The sequence below is a fragment of the Delphinapterus leucas genome, chromosome 3 (genome assembly GCF_059928025.1).
Source record: "Delphinapterus leucas isolate spDelLeu-1000000601 "Yukka" chromosome 3, BTC_Dleu_Yukka2, whole genome shotgun sequence".
NCBI lineage: Eukaryota > Metazoa > Chordata > Mammalia > Artiodactyla > Monodontidae > Delphinapterus > Delphinapterus leucas.
In genome coordinates, this window is record NC_143131.1 from 107654553 (window position 1) to 107679522 (window position 24970).

At 39.2% G+C, this 24970-nt stretch overlaps 1 protein-coding gene across 1 annotated transcript in view; it reads right to left on the reverse strand.

The window, feature by feature from the left end:
* Window positions 1-24970, reverse strand: part of FBN2 (fibrillin 2) — a 231632-nt gene that overhangs the window by 59799 nt on the left and 146863 nt on the right. The window contains exons 20-31 of the mRNA XM_022588708.3: window positions 21510-21629; window positions 15488-15625; window positions 14845-14895; window positions 13900-14025; window positions 11043-11270; window positions 10087-10212; window positions 5568-5696; window positions 4667-4792; window positions 2278-2403; window positions 1701-1823; window positions 1419-1544; window positions 965-1090 (exon numbers count right to left, since the gene is read on the reverse strand). Of these exons, the coding sequence (XP_022444416.1) occupies window positions 965-1090; window positions 1419-1544; window positions 1701-1823; window positions 2278-2403; window positions 4667-4792; window positions 5568-5696; window positions 10087-10212; window positions 11043-11270; window positions 13900-14025; window positions 14845-14895; window positions 15488-15625; window positions 21510-21629 (1545 nt within the window). The remainder of the gene's footprint in view (window positions 1-964; window positions 1091-1418; window positions 1545-1700; window positions 1824-2277; window positions 2404-4666; window positions 4793-5567; window positions 5697-10086; window positions 10213-11042; window positions 11271-13899; window positions 14026-14844; window positions 14896-15487; window positions 15626-21509; window positions 21630-24970) is intronic.

Here is a 24970-nt window from a genome sequence, read left to right on the forward strand (position 1 = left end):
GTTTAGACTCCAACAGGATTTGGAAGTTCATGATCCAAATCAAACAAGGCCTTCCCTGAAAGAAATTGCCAGCCAGAATATATAAAAATAATCACTGGAAATGTTTTCTGGAAAATGACCAGATGCTTTTATCAGTATTATGTATATAGTGTCTGTGTATGTGGTACACATACATATGAACATGCAGAGTTCTTCTTTCATTACTTGCTCTTTCCTGGAGGTGCCAGCTTAAGGCCTAGGCTGCAGTCTAAGTCACCCACCACCTGGCTTGAGCAAAATACCACACTAAAGCCTTGAGCAATGATGGACATTTGGCCCAAAGTACTGACCCTGGGAGTTCAACCCCCATCCGCCCTTCAAAAGGCTAAAACTATTTAGTAGAGAACAGGAATAAGAGATAAAATGAATGGGGTGAACAAAGAAAAAAAGCGAAGAGAGGAAATTTGGGCAGGGAGAAGAGAAGGCAAAAGCAAATGGAAAGAGAGGAGGGAAGAGCAGAGAAAAAGATGGGGAAACAAAGGAAGGAAAAGAGTCTAAATATAAGTTTTAGATTAATTTTTGTTAGTTTAAAAGAACTGTAAAACTCAGCAAACACCTGGGATTCCTCCAGGTCTTTTGGTGCTTCTTCCTTACGTATATCTCCTGTTTGGGCAGGAGAAAGTGAACGCTGCCCCAAGAGCTACCAGGAGCACATCAGAACCATGGGGGCCAGATTCCACACCCATTCTCCCACTCCGTGACCAAGCACGCAGCCAGGTCTGTGGCTTGGTAGCTGAGACCGTGCTCATCTACCACAGAGAAGAGACAAACGCATCACACATGCTCTGGGCCAGTTACTCATCACATAACTGTCACAACCTGGTGTGGGTGAAAGTACAAGAAATTCCAGGGAACAAATGATGTTGAAGGTTAACCTCTGAAATATAAGAAGCTGAAACACAGGGGATACAAGCTTGAGACCTACCTGTGCATCCCGTGGTCCCCTTCTTTACTGAATACCCCAGCTGACAGTGGCAAATGAAGGATCCCTTGGTGTTCTCACATTCCCCAAACATGCAGATGTTTGAATTTAAGTCACATTCATTCACGTCTAGGAAATTGATTTTCAACACCTTGGTTAATACTTGTTTATTCTAGTAATTCAAAAGCTATCTTTTAAACTGAATAGCATACCAATGAGATACACAAATAACGTTTAAAATATAATGTATTTGCAGGACACAGTATTACAGATAAATATACTGTCTTTAAGGATTTTTTTTTCAAATAATTCTTCCTTTTTGGCTTTCACATCTTCTAATACAATGGTTTGAATTTTAAAAATAACCAAAAAAGCCTTTTCTTCTTAGGTGCGCGCGTGTGTGTGTGTGTGTGTGCACACTGTACATAAATATTTATCCTGTTCTTATGGTACCCACCAATGCATGTTTTCATGTCCATTGAAGCCATGAAGCCATCATAACACAGACAGCGATACTCTCCAGGAATGTTGGTACACTGTCCACCATCACAGATATCAGGATTATTTTCACATTCATCAATATCTGATGATACAAAATCAAAATCAAATGAAAAACAAGGATGACTTTTATTAAGCTCATGCATTTTTTTCCATCCAGTTCCACACAAAATATGTGGAGCCAGATTTGTAAGATAAGATTAACCAGATGTACAAAGTCTGTGTATTTTCCTTCCTGTACCTGCACACGACCTCCCATCTGGCATCAGGGCATAACCTTCACTGCAGCTACATTCATAGCTTCCTTCTGCATTAGTGCACTGGGTGTCACAGCCTCCGTTCATTATCATACATTCATCAATATCTGTAAAAACATTGCCACCACGTTACTTGTCAGAGATACTTCCTTAAAAAAAAAAAAAAAAAAGAGAGTTTTTCTACTTCTTCTTAAACAGACAATGCTCCAGTGACTTTGGATTTTTCATGTTGATTGATCATTGTAACATTAGCCTTTCTTAGTTCCTCTCACTTCCTTTTAGACAGCATTTCATTTGACATTCAGCTCCAGTAACCTAAGATTAAAGAACTCAGATATACCATATAGGATGAAATATATATAGAGAGAGAAATATAGGATGTTTCTTATTAAAAACCAAAGGTTCCTCTGCAAAACCACCAAACCATGGCATCTGCCCCCATTCTTAGATTTGTTTTTAGGACAAAGGACTCCCATCGGCGTCATTATATATTCCGTGCCAGAAGCATTCCTCGACTGACTTGAGAAATACAACTTCCAGACCTGCCTGGCCTACCCTTACCTGTACAGCCCTGCCGGTCTGGCGTGGCCTGGTACCCAGCATTGCAGGAGCACTGATAAGTTCCAATCATGTTTACACATTTTCCATTTCTACAGAGATTGTCACTCAGGGAGCATTCATTAATATCTATAAAAAGATACACAGAGTTAATGTTTTATGAAATCACAACACCACTTAAACTATCAAGAACATGCAGCATCAGAGCAATGGTCTCCAAAGGGCTTTATTTACTTCAGGGGGAAGTAAGATGGTCTCTTGCAGCAATTCAAAGAAAACGCCAGAATCTATATTTCTCTTAGTTCTATCTGCAACAGTGCTCTCCAGTGGAACTTTTTACATTGATGGAACTGTTACATATCTGTGCTGTCCAATATGTAGCTGTTACTGAGTGCTTGAAACATGGATACTGTGACTAAGGAACTGAATTTTTAACGTTATTTAATTTTGATAAAATTTAAATAGCCACGTGTGGCTAGTGAGTACCACATTAGACCACATCTACCTAGCACATGCCAGAAATAAAGCTTGTTAATACTTAATCTATGAATTTACACTGGCACCCTCAGCTGGTCTTAATTGGATGGGTACGTGTTGTCTAAATAACATGAAGGTTCCTGAGGGAAGACAGCTGGTTCCAAAAACAGAGGGGCTGAAAATAGGGCCCTCAGTTTTTAACTTTTCATGGCATTGTGTTTACAGGGCCTGGATAGGTGGATTACAGATTATATTGCCTGTTTTTAAGTAAACTAACCCTTATAAGATGGGCAGATGCCTTAAAGAAAACGCCTGCAAAGATCTGTTGAAGAGACTAGTACTAATAATGCAAAAAGAGAAGAGCAAGAAAATGGTAGAGTGACACTTTCTCACACAAGTTACCCGTCAAACACAATCTAAGGTAAAAATCAGATATAACAAGAAATTCACCCCAAATTCTCAAAATTACTAAGAAGACAATGTGGCAGATTTATGTTTATAATCATGAAATATTTATTTTATTGAACATGCAAAAATACATATTTTATAATGTACATTATATCATTGAGGGGAACTTTTTTTTTCAGCTATAAAACCCATGAAGGGCTTCCCTGGTGGCGAAGTAGTTGAGAGTCCTCCTGTCGATGCAGGGGACACGGGTTCGTGCCCCGGTCCGGGAAGATCCCACATGCCACGGAGCGGCTGGGCCCGTGAGCCGTGGCCGCTGAGCCTGCACGTCCGGAGCCTGTGCTCCGCAGCGGGAGAGCCCACAGCAGTGAGAGGGCCGCATACCACAAAAAAAAAAAAAAAAAACCATGAAAATTAATTAGCAAAATAGACTGAACGTAGAAACAGATCTCTGGATCACTGGTATCACAACCATGAATAAATATTCTGTAATTATCTGTGTGAAAAAGCTTTTTGAACTATTAAAGTGGAAGTAAAAATATTTAAAACCTTCACCTTTTAAAAATGTCTGTTCGAAAAAAGAAGCAGACTCACAGATACAAAGAACAAACTAGTGGTTACCAGTGGGGAGAGGAAACGGTGGAGGGGCAAGATAGGGGTAGGGGTTTAAAAAAAAAGGGTTATTATGGGATTATACAAAAACATGAATGCAAAACTTCTGAGAACTGTAAAGCACGGAAGAATTTAAAGAATCTTTCATTGAATAAAAAAATTTAAAAAATAAATAAAATGGTCTATGATTTAAGATTCACCTATCATTAGCATAGTGATATAAATATGGGTTATAAATAAATACATGAGTAGTCGGGAGGTGTGCTCAAGCTATGTTTTTATTTGGGGGTGTGGGATCTGTCTATTTTAAACTGTTTTATTTGCTTACACTTTCAAGAAAGACTTACTGTGAGGAAAACATTTCCTGGCTAAATCAAAGCTTTAAAGCTTCTTCAAGACCAGCCGTGGTCGCACCTACATCCTCCGCCCCCCATCCCTGAGCTCAGGGCCGGTAAAGAGGCCTCAGTGCTTCTGTGAGGAGGGGGTTGGAGCGTGAGCTCACACACAGGTGAGCAGACCCTGTGACGACTGACACGGGGCACCGAGTGGATTCTTGTGCACAGGTGTGCACACAGGCAAACTATCAGGGAGCAGCCCTTCCAAGGGGAGCAGCTGACCCATCCCAGCCGACCCGGAGGAGGGAACTACAAGGCCTGACACAGGGTCCCTCCCACAGGGTCCTTTCCAGTGCGCTTGTAACGAAAACGAGGGGAACTGGGGTAAGCATCTTCTAAAGACACAGCCTGAATCCAAATGTACAGACTCTGAATTCCCAAATTTTAATCTGTTAGATTTCACAGGCCCAAAACAACCAGTTCATGAGAATGACCTCTGATCTTTATGATATTTACCAGTTGAACTGGGAGGGTTTTATGTGCTGAGGAGACAAACTCACCCACACAGTCCTCACGTGACAGTGACAGCTCATGTCCCAGTGGGCAGTCACACTGAAAGCTGCCCTCAGTGTTCACACAGGTGCCACCCCTACAAAGGAGAGGGTTACGTTCACATTCGTCAATGTCTGAAAGGTAAAAACGTGAGAGCCATTAAAGAACTCTGAGGAAAAAAGGTTCACGCACACAGCATGGGAGAAAGATTCATTATCTGAGGTCATTGTGACTCAAACGTGAGACATGGGTTAATAAGAGATGGGATAACGCTCTCTTCACTTTATGATCAGTAGATAAAAGGTTAAAGTTCTACTCTGAAAAGATAGTGAGCTATCAAGGCTTTTACTTGTATGAAATGAGCAGGCTCATGAGAGGTAAAAATAAACAATATTCACTTTATATCACTCTAAACTCCAGACACCATATGTCTCTATCTCTAATCATAGTGAAAGAAAACTCTTAGACTGATCACTTTCTGTATCCCATGAGCTGAGTCCTATAAGTTGCTAAAAATCAAACGATGGGCTAAAAGGTGGGCAATGCCAAGAGTGTTTGTAATAACACCCAAGTAAGGAAAAGGACATGGGATTCGTATGACAATATAAATTTGGGGGTCACCACCCACTACCATACATTTTCAGTGACTCCCTCCTCAGCAGTTAGTCTGTGGTGACTTCAGATTCTATAAATAAGCAGAACCCAGTCTCAATATCTCACTGCCATTAAGGCACCGAGGGGCTGGGGCTCCCCAAGAGCTATCGAGGAGCGGATTTCCTGTCTGACACTTAGATCTGTTCTCTCTCTCACCGCAGCTCCTTGCCAAGCATGCTGTTCACAGCTCTGAGACAGGCCAAGGTCGCACTAAGGAGTCTGTGCTACACCGGTTTGCAGACCCGAGCAGCTTACCCATGCAGTTCTTCATCATCATGAACCCGCTCTCGTAGCCTTCGAAGCACTCACACTCAAAGCTGCCCGGCGTGTTGACACAGATCCCACTCCCACAGAGGTCAGGAGAAATCCTGCACTCGTCAATGTCTAGTTCACAGGGTTTAAAAGAAATTCAGAAAACCAGAGTGAGATGAGAAGGTGTTAACAAACAGAGAGGTTTGGCCTTCCGAGCAAAAGTGCTGGAGGAAGCAGGGGCGAGGCGTAGAAGGATGCGTTTTCAGGAGGTCACCTCGAGGGGGACAGGGCTGCAGGCATATTCCTTTCCCCAACTGCCAAAACTGTCACAGGCAATGGGCAGGGGGGCCCTTTTTGTCCTTAAGAATTCTGGAATTGTGGATTTCTCTTTGTGGCTTAGAAATGATAACAGAAGGATGAACCAAGCAACTGGGATATGAGCCGACCAAGGCAGGTGGCAAACGAGGAAGCAGTGGCCATATGGATGGAGTCCCATGCAAAACGCAAAGCCCACGCTGGTTCTGCTGCATTAGCCCACGTCCGCCCCTGGTGCGGGCGTGAGAGGGCTGCTGCCTCTGAGCAGGGGTGGCTAGCTGGCTACAGAGACAGCCTCAGAGGCAGACGCGACCACTGAACCCTGAGCTGGAGAACGCGCCTATATGGCAGGGCCGTGGAATATGCCCCAACTGTGTTTCTGCGTCATATTCAGACGGAAGAGCCTACTGATTTAATTTTAAAATTAAAAACAAACGATAATGATGGGCTTTTGCGTTTGTCAATTTTTACATACTACAGTAAATAAGAATCTTTAATAGCAGAACTTAGACTCTCAAAAATAGGATTCTCTGAGAAATCTCCCATTCCTGAAATCAAGATTTTCCATAGAGCAGTATGTCTGTAAAATAAGATTAAGAAAACATGACTTGCTTAAATATTTTTGTCAGAGTGGGAAAAATGTTTTTGCCAGCATCTGTTTATTCTTGTGAATTTAAATTTTTAAGTCTTTCTATCACAGGATTTATAAATGGCTAATTTGCACACGTTCTCTTGCGGGGGGTGGGGGGGTAGTCTCAGCCCCTGCTTTCTCCCAGCTTTTGTTTTCTTTCTACTGATTTTTCCCAATTGCAGGACATACTGAAAAAATGCAGGTACTTTCTTTTAAACAAAAGTCTTAACAAAATTGATTGATTCAATTAAGCAGGTAATAATATGCACACTAATTCTCTTAATTTTTATCTATCAGTATCTAGGAACTGGTGATGAGAACCATATGAAGAACACAGAATAAGTTCAATGGCAGAGGAGGGACAGATTTTGGCTGATGTGATGTGGTGGGAGCTGCATAGTGTAGATTATGAACGCTGGAACCAGATGACTGGGCACAAATCCCACTTCTGTCATCTTCTGGGTGTAGGGGCTTGGGAAAGTCACTTAATTTCTCTGTGCCTCAGTTTCTTTATCTGTAAAATGGGGCATGTAGTAGCACCTGCCTCATAGGAGTAAGCGAACCAACGTTTCTGAAGTGCTGAGAACAGTTCTTGTCTCACAAAGAGGGCAGTATATATGAAAGCCATTTGCTGTTAAGAATTAGCATTTTGGAGGAAGTGGCTTTTGAACTGATCCTGGAAGATGGCATAGAAATTCTAACTTTAAAGATGTAGAATAAATAGAAGGGCAAGAGATAAAATGCACAGATGAAGAAAACTAATGCATTTCAGAGAACATCAAGTTATAGAGAGGCTGATAATGGGTGCAAGTACAGGTAAGATAGGTACGGTTACTGAGGGCGCCAGCGTGGGGAGAAGATGGGCCTTACATGCTGTGAAGAAGGGCAGCCAACCGTGTCCCACTGTCCTTTCACATTGCATCCCACAACACCGCAGTGCTGTCAACAAACTTCTCTTATACAGTATAAACGAGTTGAGTTTCAGAGCCATTAAGTGACTTGGCTAATTTCACACCAAAAACAGGGCAGTCAGAACTGGAAAAGCTTCTTTATCTACGTCTAGGATCATCTAAGTCAATAGAAGTTGTTTTGCGGGAAGTTATGCAATCCAAGCCCTGCTTTAGGATGAAAAACCTGGTGGTTGCGAAACTGAAGGATCTAATTGGAAACTTACTGGGGTGGGAGATGCTGGAGGAATCTGCAGTGTAGTAGAGACTGCGATGTGTTGCCCAGGTCCCCCTTCAAGAAGGAAGGACTCACGCGTCCTTGCCCTCAGCTGTTGGGACTGCGGCTGGCAGAAAGTCCTGAGGTGAGAACTGTCTTCAGGAAGCACCTCAGCTAAGCGGACCTTCCTCACAGTCACACCCCTTCTTGGGGCAGATGTAGGCAAAGATTCATCATGCAGGTACATAAACACCTAGCCCCTCTGCCCTAACTCAAGACAACTGTGATGTGCTTCCCAGATGCAGAGCTCCCGGGGCAGGTGGGCTGAGGACCACATTGGGACTGCATCACAGCCCACTTCTGCTTCCTTTCCCCCCCTCCCAAGACCAATCCTTAATAACCTTCGTGCCTGCTAATCTCTGCTCAATCTGTTTCCTGAGGAGCTGAACCTACAGCAGCAATAGTGTAGAAGAAATAGTACAAGTACTTGAAATAACCATTTTGATGGAAGAATATACATAACTTTTTCACTTCTCTATTGGGAGAGGGAGGTGTCAAAATTAAGTCTGAGGCTTCAATCCTGAGTGAAATGATACTATTAATATATCCAAGGAAGTCCCTAGGCAGAGGAAGGGGGATGGGACAAAGGGAGACGAAAACAAAGAGAAACTGTCCAGATGGAAGTTAGAAATGCAGGAGTGGAACTCAGGAGGACTAGAGAGCTAGAGATGGCACCTAGGAGTCAGCTCAACAGAGGCCATCCAAAAAGGCGTGATGGTAGATGCAATTCTGAGAGGCAGAATGTTGAGAAAGCAGAGGACTTTGGAAAATGCCCAAGGGATGGAAAATGCCAAAGACAAGAAGAATCTGGGAAGATTAGAGATGGAACATCATAGTCATGATAGGACAACTCAGATGGGAAATACCATGGAAGCTAAGAGAGAAGAAAATCAAGGAGGGCATTGGCCAGAGGTCAAGGAAAATATGCACTGAGAGAAAGATTTTTTTGAACTTGGCAAAGGTGTTTTGCAAGAGTATATATATATGTGCCTGAAGGAGGGAGGTCAGCATTCAGGGGCTACAAAGCAAATGGTTACTTAAAAGAGAGGAATGAGAGGTGAAAGTAGGAAAAGAGCATGGTAGCTTGAGGGAAAAGGAGGGCTGAGGAGACGCTCTGCACTTGTTTACAGGTCTAGGGAAAGAAACCAGTAAAGAGGGGGAGATGCCAGAGAGAGAGGAGTGAACTCTGCTAAGAAGGGCCTGGAGAAGAAAGAGGGAAGGAGAGTGAAAGCAGAGAGTTTCGCTGGAAAATTGCAGAAGAACATCACATTTCCTTCTCTGGAAATGGAGGAGAGAGTAGGGCTGGAAAAGGACATATTATACCAGAGAAGAGGGTGTGTGAGAAGGGTCCTGGCAATCAGGTTTGACTTCAATAAAGAAGAAAAGGAATGAATAGCAATACGAGAGGGTGTGTAAGCCAGAAGAGGTTTAGAAGTGCCGCTAAGAGAAATTTATTAAGGGACGTAAAGAGGTGAATACAAGTATCGCTCAGCAGCAGCAAAGGCCTGGTTGAGGGCGAATGCAGGGACCTCGGTCACCTTTTCTCAGGCTCTCCCCACCAAGTTCAGCAGCCCCGAGTGGAGAAAACAGTGGTGAGGGGGTTAGGAGTTGGGGATCGGCATGGAAGGCACGGCAGAAAGACAAGATGGCAGAACTCCACAAGACCAGATGGATAGTTGTGAAATGCTTAGGGGATAGTCTAGGCTGGGTAGGGCCAGGAGTGAATCACTAGGATCCTATGGAGTACGAAGCTAGGAAGAAGTCAACAGAGACACTTCAATGGAGATCAGAAACGCGTAGTGGGGGCAGGAGAAAAGGGAAAATTCCAAAGAGAATATGTAAAACGAGAGTTCTGAAACAAGACCTTGGAGACATACTTCAAGTGTTTGGAATAATTTGTTATATTACCTAATAGAAAAACTTGGAATTTTGTGTATTTTCTTAGAGAGAAGGATAAGGGTATGGATATGGATTGTGACTGAAGCATAATATTAAGAAAACTGCCACAGATGAGGAAAATAAGTTACAACTTCTCTATTACAAACCTTAAAATTTGTAACAGAATGTCAAGTTTATACAAGTGTTGATTTAATGGCTATATTCTTTAGTACTCATATATTCTGAAAATCCTATTGTTATATTGTTCTTGTAGGTAGCACAGATATTATTTTCATGCTCTTTTGCAGTTCTCTCACAAGTTTGCTGGAGAAGTGGTTCAGGCATCGGGAAAAGGAAATAAAAAGAACAATGTACATGTTCCTAGTGAGAAGATGGGCTTTTAAAGGCAGTACTTCCCAATAGCAAAAGAAAGAGAGCCAAGGTTTACCCAGTACAACAGAAGAATAGTCTCACCTGTGCAGTTTCTTTCCTCCAAGTCTAGAGCAAAGCCACTATTGCAACGGCACTTGAAACTTCCAATTGTATTCCTGCACTTTCCATACGTGCACATCCCAGGGAATGCTTTGCATTCATTGATATCTACAGGCAGAACAGAGCTGGAATGTAGAGCCGGTTGATATAAAAGAGTAGGTCCAGCTTACCCTTAAGCTGGGATGAAGTGAGAGCATGGTATGGACATATATACACTACCAAATGTGAAATAGATAGCTAGTGGGAAGCAGCTGCATAGCACAGGGAGACCAGCTCAGTGCTTTGTGACCACCTAGAGGGGTGGGATAGGGAGGGTGGGAGGGAGGCTCAAGAGGGAGGGGATATGGGGATATATGTATACGTATAGCTGATTCACTTTGTTATACAGCAGAAACTAACACACCATTGTCAAGCAATTATACTCCAATAAAGATGTTAAAAAATAAAAGGGTAGGTCCATCATTTTAAGTTAAAAATCTAACATGATGGAAAAGAATGTACTCAAGTAAAAATGGGGGATATCAAATTTTTCAATGATTACACTGATGCCACACAGGAAGTGCCAACTGTGAAAAAGATTCTGTATTTTTACTGAACAGTCCTGATCCTTTTATTTCTGACCATTTGTTTTGTAAAGTTTAGGGGAGATAGAGAACTTTTTGCAACATCAGGGCTGCACCTCATCAGGCTGTGCTGAGGAAAGCAGCAGTACAGTAGAAGGCTGTAAGAAAAGTGAGATTAGCTGCCTTTTTTAGCATCTTCACTTCAACACCAACTTGTACAGGTGATTTATACTCCTGGGCCATAAGGCTGGTTGCATGTTTTGTTTAACAAAGAAAATAAAGTGGGAAATCAAATGTTTAAGGCAAAATCAATCTTCAGAGAATGCGGAAGGTGAGCTTTAGTGCAGAGGGACCAAATGCGCTGCTGACGGTTACCTTTGTAAAATGGCCTCCCAGTAAGAACGTCCCCTCTGTTAGCAAAGCCAGGCCCCCGGGGGCACAGGGTCTCGTACTCCGTGGTGCCAGGTTTGGGGCACTCCTCACACTCAGTGCCCCAAGCCGCCCCGACTGCACAGCAGCAGGCATCCATGCGGAACTTCCCAGGAACAGGATGGATGCATTCATCCTCATCCCACTTCAAGTAACACTGCTCCATGCGGATATCTACAGGGAGAGGGAACCACAGTTTGAGATTAAGCTGTAAGATGCACTGAACATTCACATACCAAACACCTGCTTAGGCCCTGGGATGAGGCCAGGCCCTGGTGACACACTAATGAGCAGGAGACAGAGTCCCTGACCTCCTGAAATGGATACCATAATGACAGTCATTTAAAGAGAGAACAGGTGGGTTCTCCTTCAGTGTTACCTAATTCTCACCTGACACCTTCAGGAAGAAAAGGTTCCCTTGGGATAAGATTCCTTCTTATCATCAGCTATGATCCTTTTTTTGTATCACTGACATCAGAAAGAATAAATAACTTTAGCATATTTTAGGGCCACTGAAATATCAGCAATTCTGTGATTAGTGGGGGGAAAAAAGCATTTGAATTACATATGTAAAAAGTTATAAGAGCCTGGTAGAGTAATCCTGTGCCTTTACTACTGAGTTTCATATCAATATTTACATCAGGAATCAAAACATTGTCAACATATGGCTTGTGAATGTTTTGATTTTAATATTAATTTTGGAAACCTTTGGATAGTACATGTGCTTTACAGTTTGTTGCAGTCTCCACTACTCCTTATTACCACCTCACTCATTTATGTTAACTTCTTGGCCCCTGCAAGCATCTGAGTTTGGAACTCCTGATTTAGATCAACTTCTATCAGAGCAATTTATCTCTTTTGTTCTCAGAATATTTTCCATTTTCATATGCCAATCTCTTGAAACCTTCTCACATTCACAGCCACGGTAAGTTATTGTAGCAAAATTTAAGTAGTGACAAAAAGCATTTAATGATAAAGATGTTAAAAAAAAAAGCATTTAACAAAAGTACAAGGATGAAGAATCCGATATATCCTCTTAGAATATTACAAAGGAATGATTTTGAGTGATATTACTGAGAATTTATTTTGCTGAGTGATAATTTAAAATCAATGATATAAATTCATATATAGCATCATTTAGTTACTGAAGGCAATTTGATTTCATTAGTTATTGGACCATACTGATACTATTACTTTGTCATCTTCAAAAGATACTTTACATTTTTCTAAACTTTGGAGATAATTTAAGAATAAAACTCCAAAAAGAAGTTTTCTTTATAATTGGACTTTGGATATTATAATTTCTGAACAATTCCATATGATTTTTTTTCCAAATGATTTTATAGTCATACTTTGTATCCAAATTTAAATATGCTGTCAAAACTTAGTTTAAAATAAAATTTGTGTTAATTATAATAACTAAACTGTATGCTGTTGCAAACTTTTTTCCTACTACTAATTTTAAAAATCCCTGTTTTTAAAAATACTTTAAAGATCTTTGAATAGAATAATTTAAAAATATTTATTATAGAGTTTTGGAATAATTTTTAATATATAATTTTTTTAATACTTAGTTAATATATAATTTTAGAATACCTATTTAAATACCTTGAAGATCTTGGAATATAATACTACCATTGCTCACACTTTGTCTACAAGCTTAAATTTCAAATACAAGCCTATGTAAAGTTATTTTACAAACTAAAAACTTACTGTTTCATAAGATATTGGGGAAAAATCCCTTAAGTAAATAAAAAATTGTTCAGAGACAACACAGAATCAATAGAAGTTTCTCTTTCAATCATGAAACTTAAGTTTAGTCAAGAATAACACTGATAAAAAATAAAGTCAGCTAGGCATTTCTATAATACAATGCTGACAGAAAAAGCTTCCTTATTTAAAATCTTTAGAAAATAAAGCATTAAGAAAATTTAAATTCTGAAGATGGTAAAGGAAGGGGTAGGATCAGTCAATATTTTCACACAGAAGCCACATCCAAACTTTGCCATGGCTTTCCCCACTGTCTTGTCAAGGAGCATAGCTGCAATGGGCTGGTAAATGTTAAACTTCAAACGCGAGTCTCCCATTTTTTTCAATGTTCAAAATATACATAGTTCTCTTCTTCCATTGACTCAGTGTGAAAGACTAAACAGCCTAAAATATCTGATTAAAGAACTTATAATTTTTGTGTGTGTGTGAAAGTAGGGACTCGAAAATATATTTGTACGGCCCACGCTCATAGAAGCATTATTCACAACAGCTGAAACCCAAGCATCCATCGACAGATGAGTAGACAAATAAAATGTGGTACATACATACAATGGAACACACTCAGCCTGAGAAAGGAGAGAAATACTGATACATGCTACAACATGGATGAACCTTTAAGACACCACACTAAGTGAAACAAGCCAGTCACAGGAGGACAAATATCATATGATTCCTTTCCTATGAGGCACTTAGAGTAGTCAAATTCATAGAGACAGAAAGTAGAAGCATGGATGCCAGGGGCTGGGAGAGGGATAAATGGGGTGTTAGTGTTTAACAGGTACAGAGTTTCAGTCAGGGAAGATGAATTTTTGAGATAAATTTGAGAGTATACTAACTTTCTGTATTATACAGAAACCATTTCATTTAAATTCATTCACTTGAAAAATATCCTCTGGTGAGTTTCCCCCAAATATCTCACTTAAAGCAAGTTTTCCAGCTATAGACCAAATAGTTTTGGTCAGGCCACTCTCCAAAAAAATAAGAAAATTCATGCTTGGTTTCATGCATAAAACACAAGACAGCATGGACTTACCCAAACACACACGGCCAGTTCCATCCAACGTAAGGCCTTCAGGGCACTCACAATGAAAAGATCCTTTGCTGTTAACACAGCGTCCATTTGGGCAAACGCCAGGAAACACCTCACACTCATTAACGTCTGCAGGGAAATGAAGCAAGCAGAGAGAAAAAGACGTTACAAGTAGAAAAAGCAGGTGTAGTCTTACTTCCTGTATAGCATATTCATTCTGCAATACAATGCGGATTATTACTTGAGTTAAGCAGAAATATTCCACAACGAAGCCACCGGGTTTCCTGGGTACCAGCTGTGAAAACTACCACAGTCTTGCCCGTCCATAAAACACATCCCAGACATACACCTTTGCCAGCTGTTCTGTGCCTTAAAGGCTAGTGATGTCCTCACAAAAATTCACCCAACAGCATAAAGAGGAGAAATGGGAAATTCTAAGCTGTTTCCTAAGAATATTATTCTAAAACATTTGTTGACTACATCTAGTATTTTTATTGAAATTCCAAGGTTTTTGAAAGTGATAAATATCTCCAAAGTGTGAGAGTGAATGTTAGTTTTTTTAAAATTAATTTTAAATTCTTTTTTTTTTAAACCCCACATTTGTTTATTTATTTATTTTTTTGGCTGTGTTGGGTCTTCGTTTCTGTGCGAGGGCTTTCTCTAGTTGTGGCAAGCGGGGGCCCCTCTTCATCGCGGTGCATGGGCCTCTCACTATCGCGGCCTCTCTTGTTGCGGAGCACAGGCTCCAGACGTGCAGGCTCAGTAGTTGTGGCTCACGGGCCTAGTTGCTCCGCGGCATGTGCGATCTTCCCAGACCAGGGCTCGAACCTGTGTCCCCTGCATTAGCAGGAAGATTCTCAACCTCTGCGCCACCAGGGAAGCCCCAGTGAATGTTAATTTTAAATACTGCTCTAAAGACTTAACAATGTCATTCAAGAACGCACCCACCTTCACAAGTAACACCTTTAATCCTGGCAAACCCTCTTGGGCAAGCTGTATCTGTGAGAACAAAGGACACATTTTTACTTCATTACAAAAAACACAACTGTCTTAAGCTCAAGAAACAGTATAATGGAATCTAAATTGAACTAAATAAAAACCACAATCTGGGCTTTAGAGGCAAAGGACTCCAGCTGCCCTCTGTTCAATTCAGTGGAGCACATGACATGCTGTGGTAACTCCATTGGTGTTGACCCATATTGAGATTCTCATAATTTTTCTTACAATTTCCTTTTGCTTTCACACTGTCAACCAAATCACAAGTAAACAAAAGATTTAGAGAAAAGAGACATCATGCTCTACCGGGACACATGCAAATAAGAATATTGGAGGATACAGATAGTCACCCAGTAGCTAAATTCTAGTTGATTCCCTTCCTTATCCAAACTATTCAGAAGGTCTGCTTATAGTAAAAGGATAAACCAAATACATATTTCAAGAAGTGAATACATTTTACGAGAAAAGACAACATGTTGGGGAGGGTAATGATCTTATGGTCTGCCTCATGGTGGAAATATACAGAGAAAGAGATGCCTATTGACGAAGAAGCTTTCCGATGCGAAGCCCAGAAGCCCGCTGGCCAGGCTCCTACCTAGTTCACACCGCTCACAGGGGCTCCCCCAGGCAGCCCCGAGGGTGGCGCAGCATTCGGATTTCAGAGTGGCTCCGTTAATGTTCACCTCACAGCGGTTGTCCTGGATGTTGAGCCAACACGTCCCTTTCAGGCTGTCTGAAAAGGAATAGGAAATAGTGGGGAGCTCTCATCTCTGAAGAAAACAGAACTCAGTTCTATACACCAAAGGCATTATTTAATAGTATTAAAAAACAGAACCTTATTTAAAAAACTTTTTTATAGACATTTACACGTACATGCATTTAAATATAGCATATTACATACATGAAAATTAAATATGGTACTGTATATATTTCACACGATATGATAATTAATACAATTATATCTATGGGTATTCTAGGAGCAGCTGCTACTGTCCACGATTTCGTACTGGGATTTGCAAATACAGGGCATTACTGTTATAAGATCATTACTTGTATGAAAAATATTCATAAGACTTATTCTTTATGGCAGATACTTTGATATTTAAGATTTTATCAAATAACATTCTCCAAATAATCTCCTTCTCTCTTAATTCCCCACCAAATAAACCACACACAATTTCCGTTCTGTTGGAGAGAAGCCAGTGTCTCTCCAACCGAAGATAATTATTTGATGAATAATTTGAATAAAAGAAATCTTAAAGATAAAAAAAATAAACATCACTCATAAAACCACCATTAAGACACACCAAGGCTAATATTTGATGTATTTTCTTTCAGGCATCTTTCTATAATACATATGTATAGCCTTATCTCTAGTTCAAAACGTAACACATGTTTATGATAAACTACTTGAAGAAATAGCAGAGAAAATATAAAAATCACCTGTAATCCAACCATCCAGAGGCAACTACTCCTAACTTTTTATACTATGTTTCTACATCAGATTTAAGTTCTTCCTTAAATGCCCATTAAAAAACCAATTTTGAAGCAGAGAAGAGGAATCCAAAGTTGGACATGGCAAGTATTAACTGAGTAAAATAAATCATATGTGAAGTTTTCCTTGCAGTACTGTGGCTCTCAGTTTACTGTGCATAACATTACCAAGCTTCTTGTTAAAATGCAGACTCATAAGTTTCCAGGTGTGTGGCCCAGGAGTCTGCATTTGACAAGCTCCTGAGGTGATCCCTCTGCAGGTGATGTGTAAAACAATTTAATAAAGCTTAATAGCGTAGTGTGGTCACAGTCTTGGAAAACAATAAAGAAAAAGGCTATTCCTACAGTATTTATTTTTTTTTCATTTTTTAAAATAGACTTTAATTTTTAGAGCAGTTTTAGGTTCACAGCAAAATTGAGCATAAAGTAGAGAGTTCCCATATACTCCCTGCCCCCTCACACACACAGCCTTCCCCACTATCAATATCCCACATCAGAGTGGTACATTTTTTACAGTCAATGACTCTATACTGCTATGAATATCAATATCGTGTTCAGGTTTTTGGGTGGACATAAATTTCAGGTCATTTGAATAAATACTAATGAGTGCAATTGCTGGGGTGTATGGTAAGAGTATGTTTAGTTTTATAAGAAACATCCAAACTGTCTCCAATGTGGCTGTACCATTTTGCATTCCCACCAACAATGAATAAGTTATTGTTGTTCTACATCCTTGTCAGCATTTGGTGTTCTCAATGTTTTGGATTTTCACCATTCTAGTAGGTGTGTAGTGGTGTCTCATTGTTTTAACTTGCATTTCGCTAATGAAATATTATGTGGGCATTTTTTCATATGCTTATTTGCCATCTGTATATCTTCTTTGGTGAAGTATCTGTTAAGATCTTTAGCTTATTTTCTAATTAGGGTGTTAGTTTTCTTATTGTTGAGTTTTAAGAGCTCTTTATATTTCAGATAACAGTCTTTTTATCGGATATGTCTTTTGCAAATATTTTCTTCCAGTTTGTGGCTTGGCTTCTTATTCTCTTGACCATATCTTTTGCAGAGCAGAAGTTTTTAATTTAATGAAGCCTGATTTATTAATTACTTCTTTCATGACTCATGCTCTTGGTGTTGTATCCAAGTCATTAGCAAACCTAAGGTCATAATAAATTAATATAAACATAGACATTACACCCTTCACAAAAATTAACTCAAAATGCATCACAGACCTAAATGTAAACTACAGTATTTACTTTAAAACTCATCTAATAATAAGGTCAAATAAAGTTATACTGCTAAAATCAACAATAAAAAAAAATACAGGGCTTCCCTGGTGGTGCAGTGGTTGAGAGTCCGCCTGCCAATGCAGGGGACACGGTGGGTTCGTGTCCCGGTCCGGGAAGATCCCACATGCCGCGGAGCAGCTGGGGCCGTGAGCCATGGCCGCTGAGCCTGCGTGTCCAGAGCCTGTGCTCCGCAACGGGAGAGGCCACAACAGTGAGAGGCCCGCGTACCGCAAAAAACCCCCCAAAAAACAAAAAAACAACCAGAAACACAGACAGGGAATTGCAGTGAAACTGGCAGGCCCATGAAGGGAGATGTTGTAATCTGATTCCCTATGGAACAAGGTAGTGGGTAAGAGCACATTACCTACAACTCAAGCCCTCTGGGTCAGAGGATAAAACAAAACAAACAATTCTGTCCTTGACTGAATACAAAAAGTTATGGGGCAAGGCTGTGGGGAAGAAATAGGCGGTCCGTTTGCTTTTTTCTGTTTTGAGATTCAGTTTGGATAAAAACTGTATGCAAATAAAAAAGATTTGCTCAAATGCATTTGTATCAGGTCTCAAATTACAGGTTTTTTAGAGGCTTAAACCTGTACATTCCATAGCACAGAGGAAACTGAGATGCTTGTGTAAGGCTACTGTGTATTGAAATGGTCTTTTAAGGACTGGGTTAATTACTGATTTATCACCTTGGTTGTAGTCATTTTAAGTAAGATATATTCTAATAATATTTGCTAATATTTATTGAGGTAGCAACAAGCACTGTTAAAGGCTTTCTATGTATTAGTTTATTTACCCATTAAAACAACCCTATAAGGTGTGAACAACTTTCAGATGAGAAAACTGAGGCACAGGGGTCAACTAATTTACCCAAGTAAGGTCACCCAGCTAGGAGAGTGTCAGCATCAAGATTCAAACCTGCGTTGTATGATTTCAGAGGCTTTACTCTGCTTCTGTAGGCTGGTATTGTATCAACACTGAAAAGTCCCCAAATCCATCCATACACACACATATACAATCCATCTCTATCTCCTGACTGTTTTTTCTTTTGTGTGTGTACCTATATACCTACACATACACACACACACACACACACACACACACACACAGAGTCACAATACAGATGTAGTTATATAGTCAGAGGTTGGTTAAGATCTCTGAAAAAAATAAAGCAGGGAAAGCAGATAAGCTAGAGGTTACAGTAAAAATCAAGAAGAGAAATAATGGTGGCTTGGACTGGGGGTTGTTGATCTTGGTGGTGAGAAGTGGTTGAAATATGGATAAACTTTAAGTACAATCAATAGGATTTACTGATGGATTAAATGTGCAGTTTGAGAGAAAGGCATCAAGGATGACTCCAGGGTTTTAGAGGCTGGCAATTACAAGAATAGAGTTACCATTTGACAAGGCAGAAATGATTCTAGGAGACACAGATTTAAGCTGAAAGACAGAAATTTGCTAAGTCTGAAATGTCAACTAGACACCCAAATGGAGACACTGTGCAGATAATTAGAAATACAAGTCTGAAATTAGCAGACAGATTAAGGATGGAGAAAGAAATGTGAGTCAATGTAGAGGCCATCTAAGCATGAGTGTAAGACAGAGAAGCAAAGAGGTCCAAGGACTGACCTGTGAGACATTTCAAATTGGAAAACAGGAGAATATGAAAGATTTAACAAAGGAAACTGAGAAAACGGGCCAGAAAAGTGAAAGGAAAAGAAGAGGGGGCCATAAATGAAAAAATTCTTGAGAAGGGATGAGTGATGAACGGTGCTAAACGCTGCTAATAGGCTAAGATGAGGAGCATTGCGCCTGTCGTGTCCATGCCCAGAATGCAGATCCAAGTCAAAGATGAGGGAGATTGGACTAGATTATGCAGAGCTATCAGATGTGAGCAGTGTAATGCAGGAAAGATTAACCAAATTTATTGTTCTATTATATTTAATCATTTCAACCAGCATACAGCAGTCTCTTCAAGCAGTTTATAGAACAGTTCAAGATTGGTTTATACTTAGGAAGTTTGCATAATATCTTCTAAATCCCTAAATATTCTTTGTATCTAACTAATTCATGTACATTCTGACAATTTTAAAGTTTTAATTATATCAGGGAATTTTTATCCAGTTCTAAATTTAGAGATTTGGCCCCTACCAAGAACAGCTTGCAGGCTAATTACTGATTAAAGCCATTTGACAGTCCTATTAAAAAGTACATTCATAATATTTCCTAAGTATATTTTACTATTAACTCCCTTTTTAAAACTAGAATTCTGTTTTTAATAAAAAAAGAAGAAGAAATGATGTCTAAAATTTTAAAATATTAAGTAAATTTCTTTCTGAGAAGCTTTAAGCTGGGATATTCAAATATGATCACAATGAATGAAAACACGTAACACGTTGGCTGAGAAAAATATGGTGGTGTTTAGGTGTACAACATAATGACTTGGAAATAGAAAGTCTTTGTTCCTTTTCATTAATAACTATAAGGGTAAAGGCCCAAATCATAGACATGTTTATGACAAAGCAAAAACTAAGATATCTTTGATGCCCAAGTGGCATACAGAGTTAGTTTTCTGAGACATTAATTGACTAATGCTGAGTTCATTTCCTTTGCATAATAAAACGAGTCTATCTCAGTTGGAAACTGTGGCTTAGCAAAAATATTTCTGCCTTACCAGATCCAACCCACACGTCCTCCCCCCCAAACCAGGAATTCTGTGAGAAAAAAAAGTAATGCCCTAGGCAGATGGCAGTCTATTTCCTAGTATGGAGAGCTGAGTAAGGCTCAAATTTCACCAGCTGTACCTCACTGGGAGATGAAGAGTTGGCATTTCCAAAGGGAAGGTTTTCATTGAAACTTTGGACTTGGTCAGTTCTCCTCCTGTGACAAACAGGTACTCTAAGCATCCAGCTAAATATTGCTAGCATCAGACATAATGCTGAAAATACTATTGTCTTTGGAAAATACTAAATTGAAAATTGATATTGAATAAATAACAAACAAAAACAGCCAATTTATTTGGCACTATGTAAAACTGAAACATCTCCCTAACTACTTGGAAATACATATTTAGTTCCCTTTAAAGGTGGATACTAGGTAATAATATGAAGTATGTATACCTAGCCAGTGTAGCCATAGACACTAGAAGCAGCAAAGAATGACTGGGATCGTTTTTTCCCTTACATATGCTAAACGGTTGCTTATAGTGATAGATCAGACTATTTCATTTTATATATCTCCTATCGTCAAAAACTGACCTTATATGTTTTGAGATACATTGAAAGATGTCTTGGAAGTTTTGGAATCTTTCTCTCTTAGAGATTTCCCAAAGCAAGAAAACAGTTATCTTCTCTTCCTTGGAGCTCATAAATTTATGATTGATGGGAGAAATGAAAAAAAACAATAAATTCTTTCTATTTGTTTAAAGTTTAAACTCTTCAAATTCTTGTTAACTGAGTCCAAATGCGATCACATTTCTGTTTACCATTGAAGGTTGTTTATAAAATGTATGCAGTAAGGATTTGATTGTATTGATGCCTAAGGCATTCCTGGGGAATGAATATAAATATGTGTGTGGTATGGAAATGCTTATAACGTATAGCATAATATATATACTTATAAGAAAGGAACGCTTCCCAGAATCTAACAAAATATAAGAGCCTGTCCAGTTTATGCTATCATGTTGTACTCCTATCTTGATAACAAGAGAAAACAACTGAAGTAACTCCTAATTATTAGCTTCCTGTGACTGTGTTCTGTTTTTATCCGCAGAAGTCCTGAGGTCTCTGCTTATCTTTGTAGTGAAACTGAAACATCAGCACCATGTATGAATCTTACCAATACAGATCAATCCTGTAGAGCTGAGTTTGCTGCCAGGAGAACATTCACAATGGAAAGATCCAAGGTTGTTCCTGCAGGCCCCATTGACACATGGGTTGCTTTCACATTCATTTATATCTACAATCCAGAAGGAAAAGATTCTGTTAGAGCTGCCATGTGTTTCTGGAAAATATTACTCCAACAAGCCATGCTATGCCAGAATGTCTGGTAAGCTTGGCTCTTGTAATTTTAATATGGTTCTATGAGGCATAAAGTGAATGGGGAAAGGAGAAGTGCATTTTACCATGTGAATACACATGTGCACGGCCGGGGTCTCAGTAGGACTATAGGAATCAGCCTATTTTGAAAGGGTTTAGCATCTAAAGCTTCACTGTTTCACTACAACTTTACATAAATTGGATTCATTTTCTCCTATAATGAGATGTAATTTTCCTGTGGGAAATCTGAATTCTGATTCCACGGAAAGCAACATATTCCTGGGTGCAATGTGTGCTGTGCACAAAAGTGACTGTTTCTGTCATTTGTGGCTCCGAGAGGTTTTGGAAGAATTTAAAAAGCCTGTAGTAGAGACAACATATCACAATGCTGGCTTTAATTCCAAATTTCTGGATACAAATCAGGGAATAAGGGATGAAACTTTAATACTGGGTACGGCATTCTCCTCTAGCCCTTATCCACCTTCCCGTTCACATTTCCATGTTTGGTGTGAGACATTTTTGCGGGCCTCTCACTGTTGTGGCCTCTCCCGTTGCGGGGCACAGGCTCCGGACGCGCAGGCTCAGCGGCCATGGCTCACCGGCCCAGCCGCTCCACGGCATGTGGGATCTTCCCGGACCGGGGCACGAACCCGTGGTCCCCTGCATCGGCAGGCGGACTCTCAACCACTGCGCCACCAGGGAAGCCCCCTGGTGTGAGACATTTTTAAAGCACAACTGATTGTGCTAAAATTAAAAAGAGAAAACAATCTTTTAATTGTTTTAAATAGACCTTTACCATCATTAATTTGATCTGAGTCCTAAATCAAATCATATACCATAATCTAAACAACTCCTGTTGACGGTCAGAAGTATGACGGTCAGAATTAGAGTATGCCTATGTTCTCAAGTGGTGACTAAACAAAATGTCAAGCCAATAAAGTTAAATAGCTTAACATGAGCTAATTAAAAATAAATACAAGATTTAGCTAAAGTGTTTAGAAACAATATCAAAGACTGACCTTCAATATAAATTAAACCACTCAATTTAAGGAAGAGAGACATGGATTTCTTTCTGTATTTGGTTAACTATCCGAAACAGGTCAATGTACCTCAAGATTTTTTTTTTGAACACTACAGTTTCCGAGTTCACCATAATACTTATTTTTTTCTAAACACCTCTTTGAATTAAACATGAATACTATATATACCAAGGAAAACATGCAAATAAATAACTAGAAGATTGTAATGTTTACTCTTGAACATCTCAAGTCAAATACAAACTAAACTGGTTCTGAAAAGGCAGGGCTCGCTGATTTTCAAGTCTATGGACTTGAAATGCAAATTTAAAAATCCATGCGGAAAACAGTTATGTTCCTTCTTTGCTATTTCAAAACTACTAAAGAAGTACCCAGGTATGAAATGAATTCTTCAAGTAGAAATTGTGTGAAGAAATATAAATGCATCTTTCTTTCAGGTCATTTGTAGCAAGAAGGCCTCTTAAAAGAAAAATACAAGAGCAGGTTTTATAAATATAGCACAGATTTGGAATGAAAACATCTATTCCAGAGTACTAAAATTCTTTCAATAAAAACACAATGTAAAAAAGAAATCAGCCAAAAAAGCAGCAGATACCTAATCTGAAGACAGATGATATATTACCTACTAATTTTATTTGTAAGAAGCTCCCCCAAAAGAAAAATGTCAGTATCATATACTTTCAAAATCCCTATTTTATATTAAGCAATTATGAACTCAAAAACTATAAACACATGCCATGACAGCTACAAATATAAACTGTTTAATTTTTCTTTAAATACAATGTTTTTATGTTATAAATGTCGTGGAACCAGGAACTGAAACAGTTCACTGTACATTCCTGGAAATAAACTTCAAAGCACATCTGGTTTACATTTAACTAGTTATGTCACTGGAAACACAATCTAAACCACAGTGCTTGCTATAAAAATTTTAACTTTCACAGACTCTCAGAGCTCAAACAAAAAAGTAAAATAAATTTTTGTAACTTCAGTTTGAAATATCAGAGAAACTTGATCACTGCTATTTATTACGTATTTAAAATAGCCTGTTGAAAACAAGAATGACAAGCAAAATTAGTGAATCTAGCAAATATATATAGAGAAAGCTAGAATCGGCAATGAATTGGCTGATACTGATAATTCCCTGCCTAGTCTTTGGAAATTAGTTTAGAAAGAATAGCATGCAGAGAACTGCTTCAGGCAGACAAATTTATTGTGTGAATGCAAGGCTGGAAATAAGGAGGACACCCAAGGGAAAAAGATATCCGTGGTCTGCAGGTCTATTTCTTTTTTGCAAAACACTTAATAAAGTGCAAATAACTTAATAGTGGGAAGAAAGTGTAGAAATAACAGTTATTTGGTTGGATTTCTCACCATAAATCAATTTTATTTCCACAAATGTCATAAGGCTAGAACCAAAATATTTCTCTATCATTTCTCTTTTATTTACATAATATGAACTTCTTTCTTATAAACGACAGATAATAAAACATATTTCGTATTAAAGAAAAGGCTCAGGTTTATCAGGAACAATTATCCTTTGGACAAAATAAGTAAAGACCATGTTTTCTAACCATCACTGTTGCCTGATTTGGTATTAATATGCCTTAATATTTATGTAATCATCCAATGTCATACTATTAAACACCATTAGCTCCTACTCTTCACTTTTTCACGTAAGTAGGCGAATCCCTTTTATTTACCCTTTGGTATTTCACCTCTCAGTACCCTTCAACTTCATCTTACTCGTTAAAATGGAAGAAATATGCTATAAATATTGATGATTTGGTATGCAAACCAAAGTGACCAAACTGAATCAGACACCAACCATTTAGTTCTCCGTTATGTGTCTCCCTCACAAGAGCACCAAAGGGTTCTGTCGCTATGGACAGGGAAACCAGTCCTAATAATCATCAGCTTCCCAGTTAAATCAAGATGATACCCTTAGTTATTCTTGCTTTCAGAGCTTCCTGACATTTAACAGAAGCTTATCTTCCAAGAGACAATAGATAAAACTGATAAAGGGCAGTGAGAAGGAAGTGTAGAAAGTCGGGAATAAAAACAAAATGGAAAGAAACACAATTCTTGAAATCCCTTCTCCCACCCTCCAAAAAACTCATGGAGGAAATATGGCTAGAATTTTTTTTCTTTTACAAAGTTTCTCATGGCAATTTTGAAGGATAAGAGGTGTTGAGGGGAGTGGGTGCTAGAAAATAAAGACTCT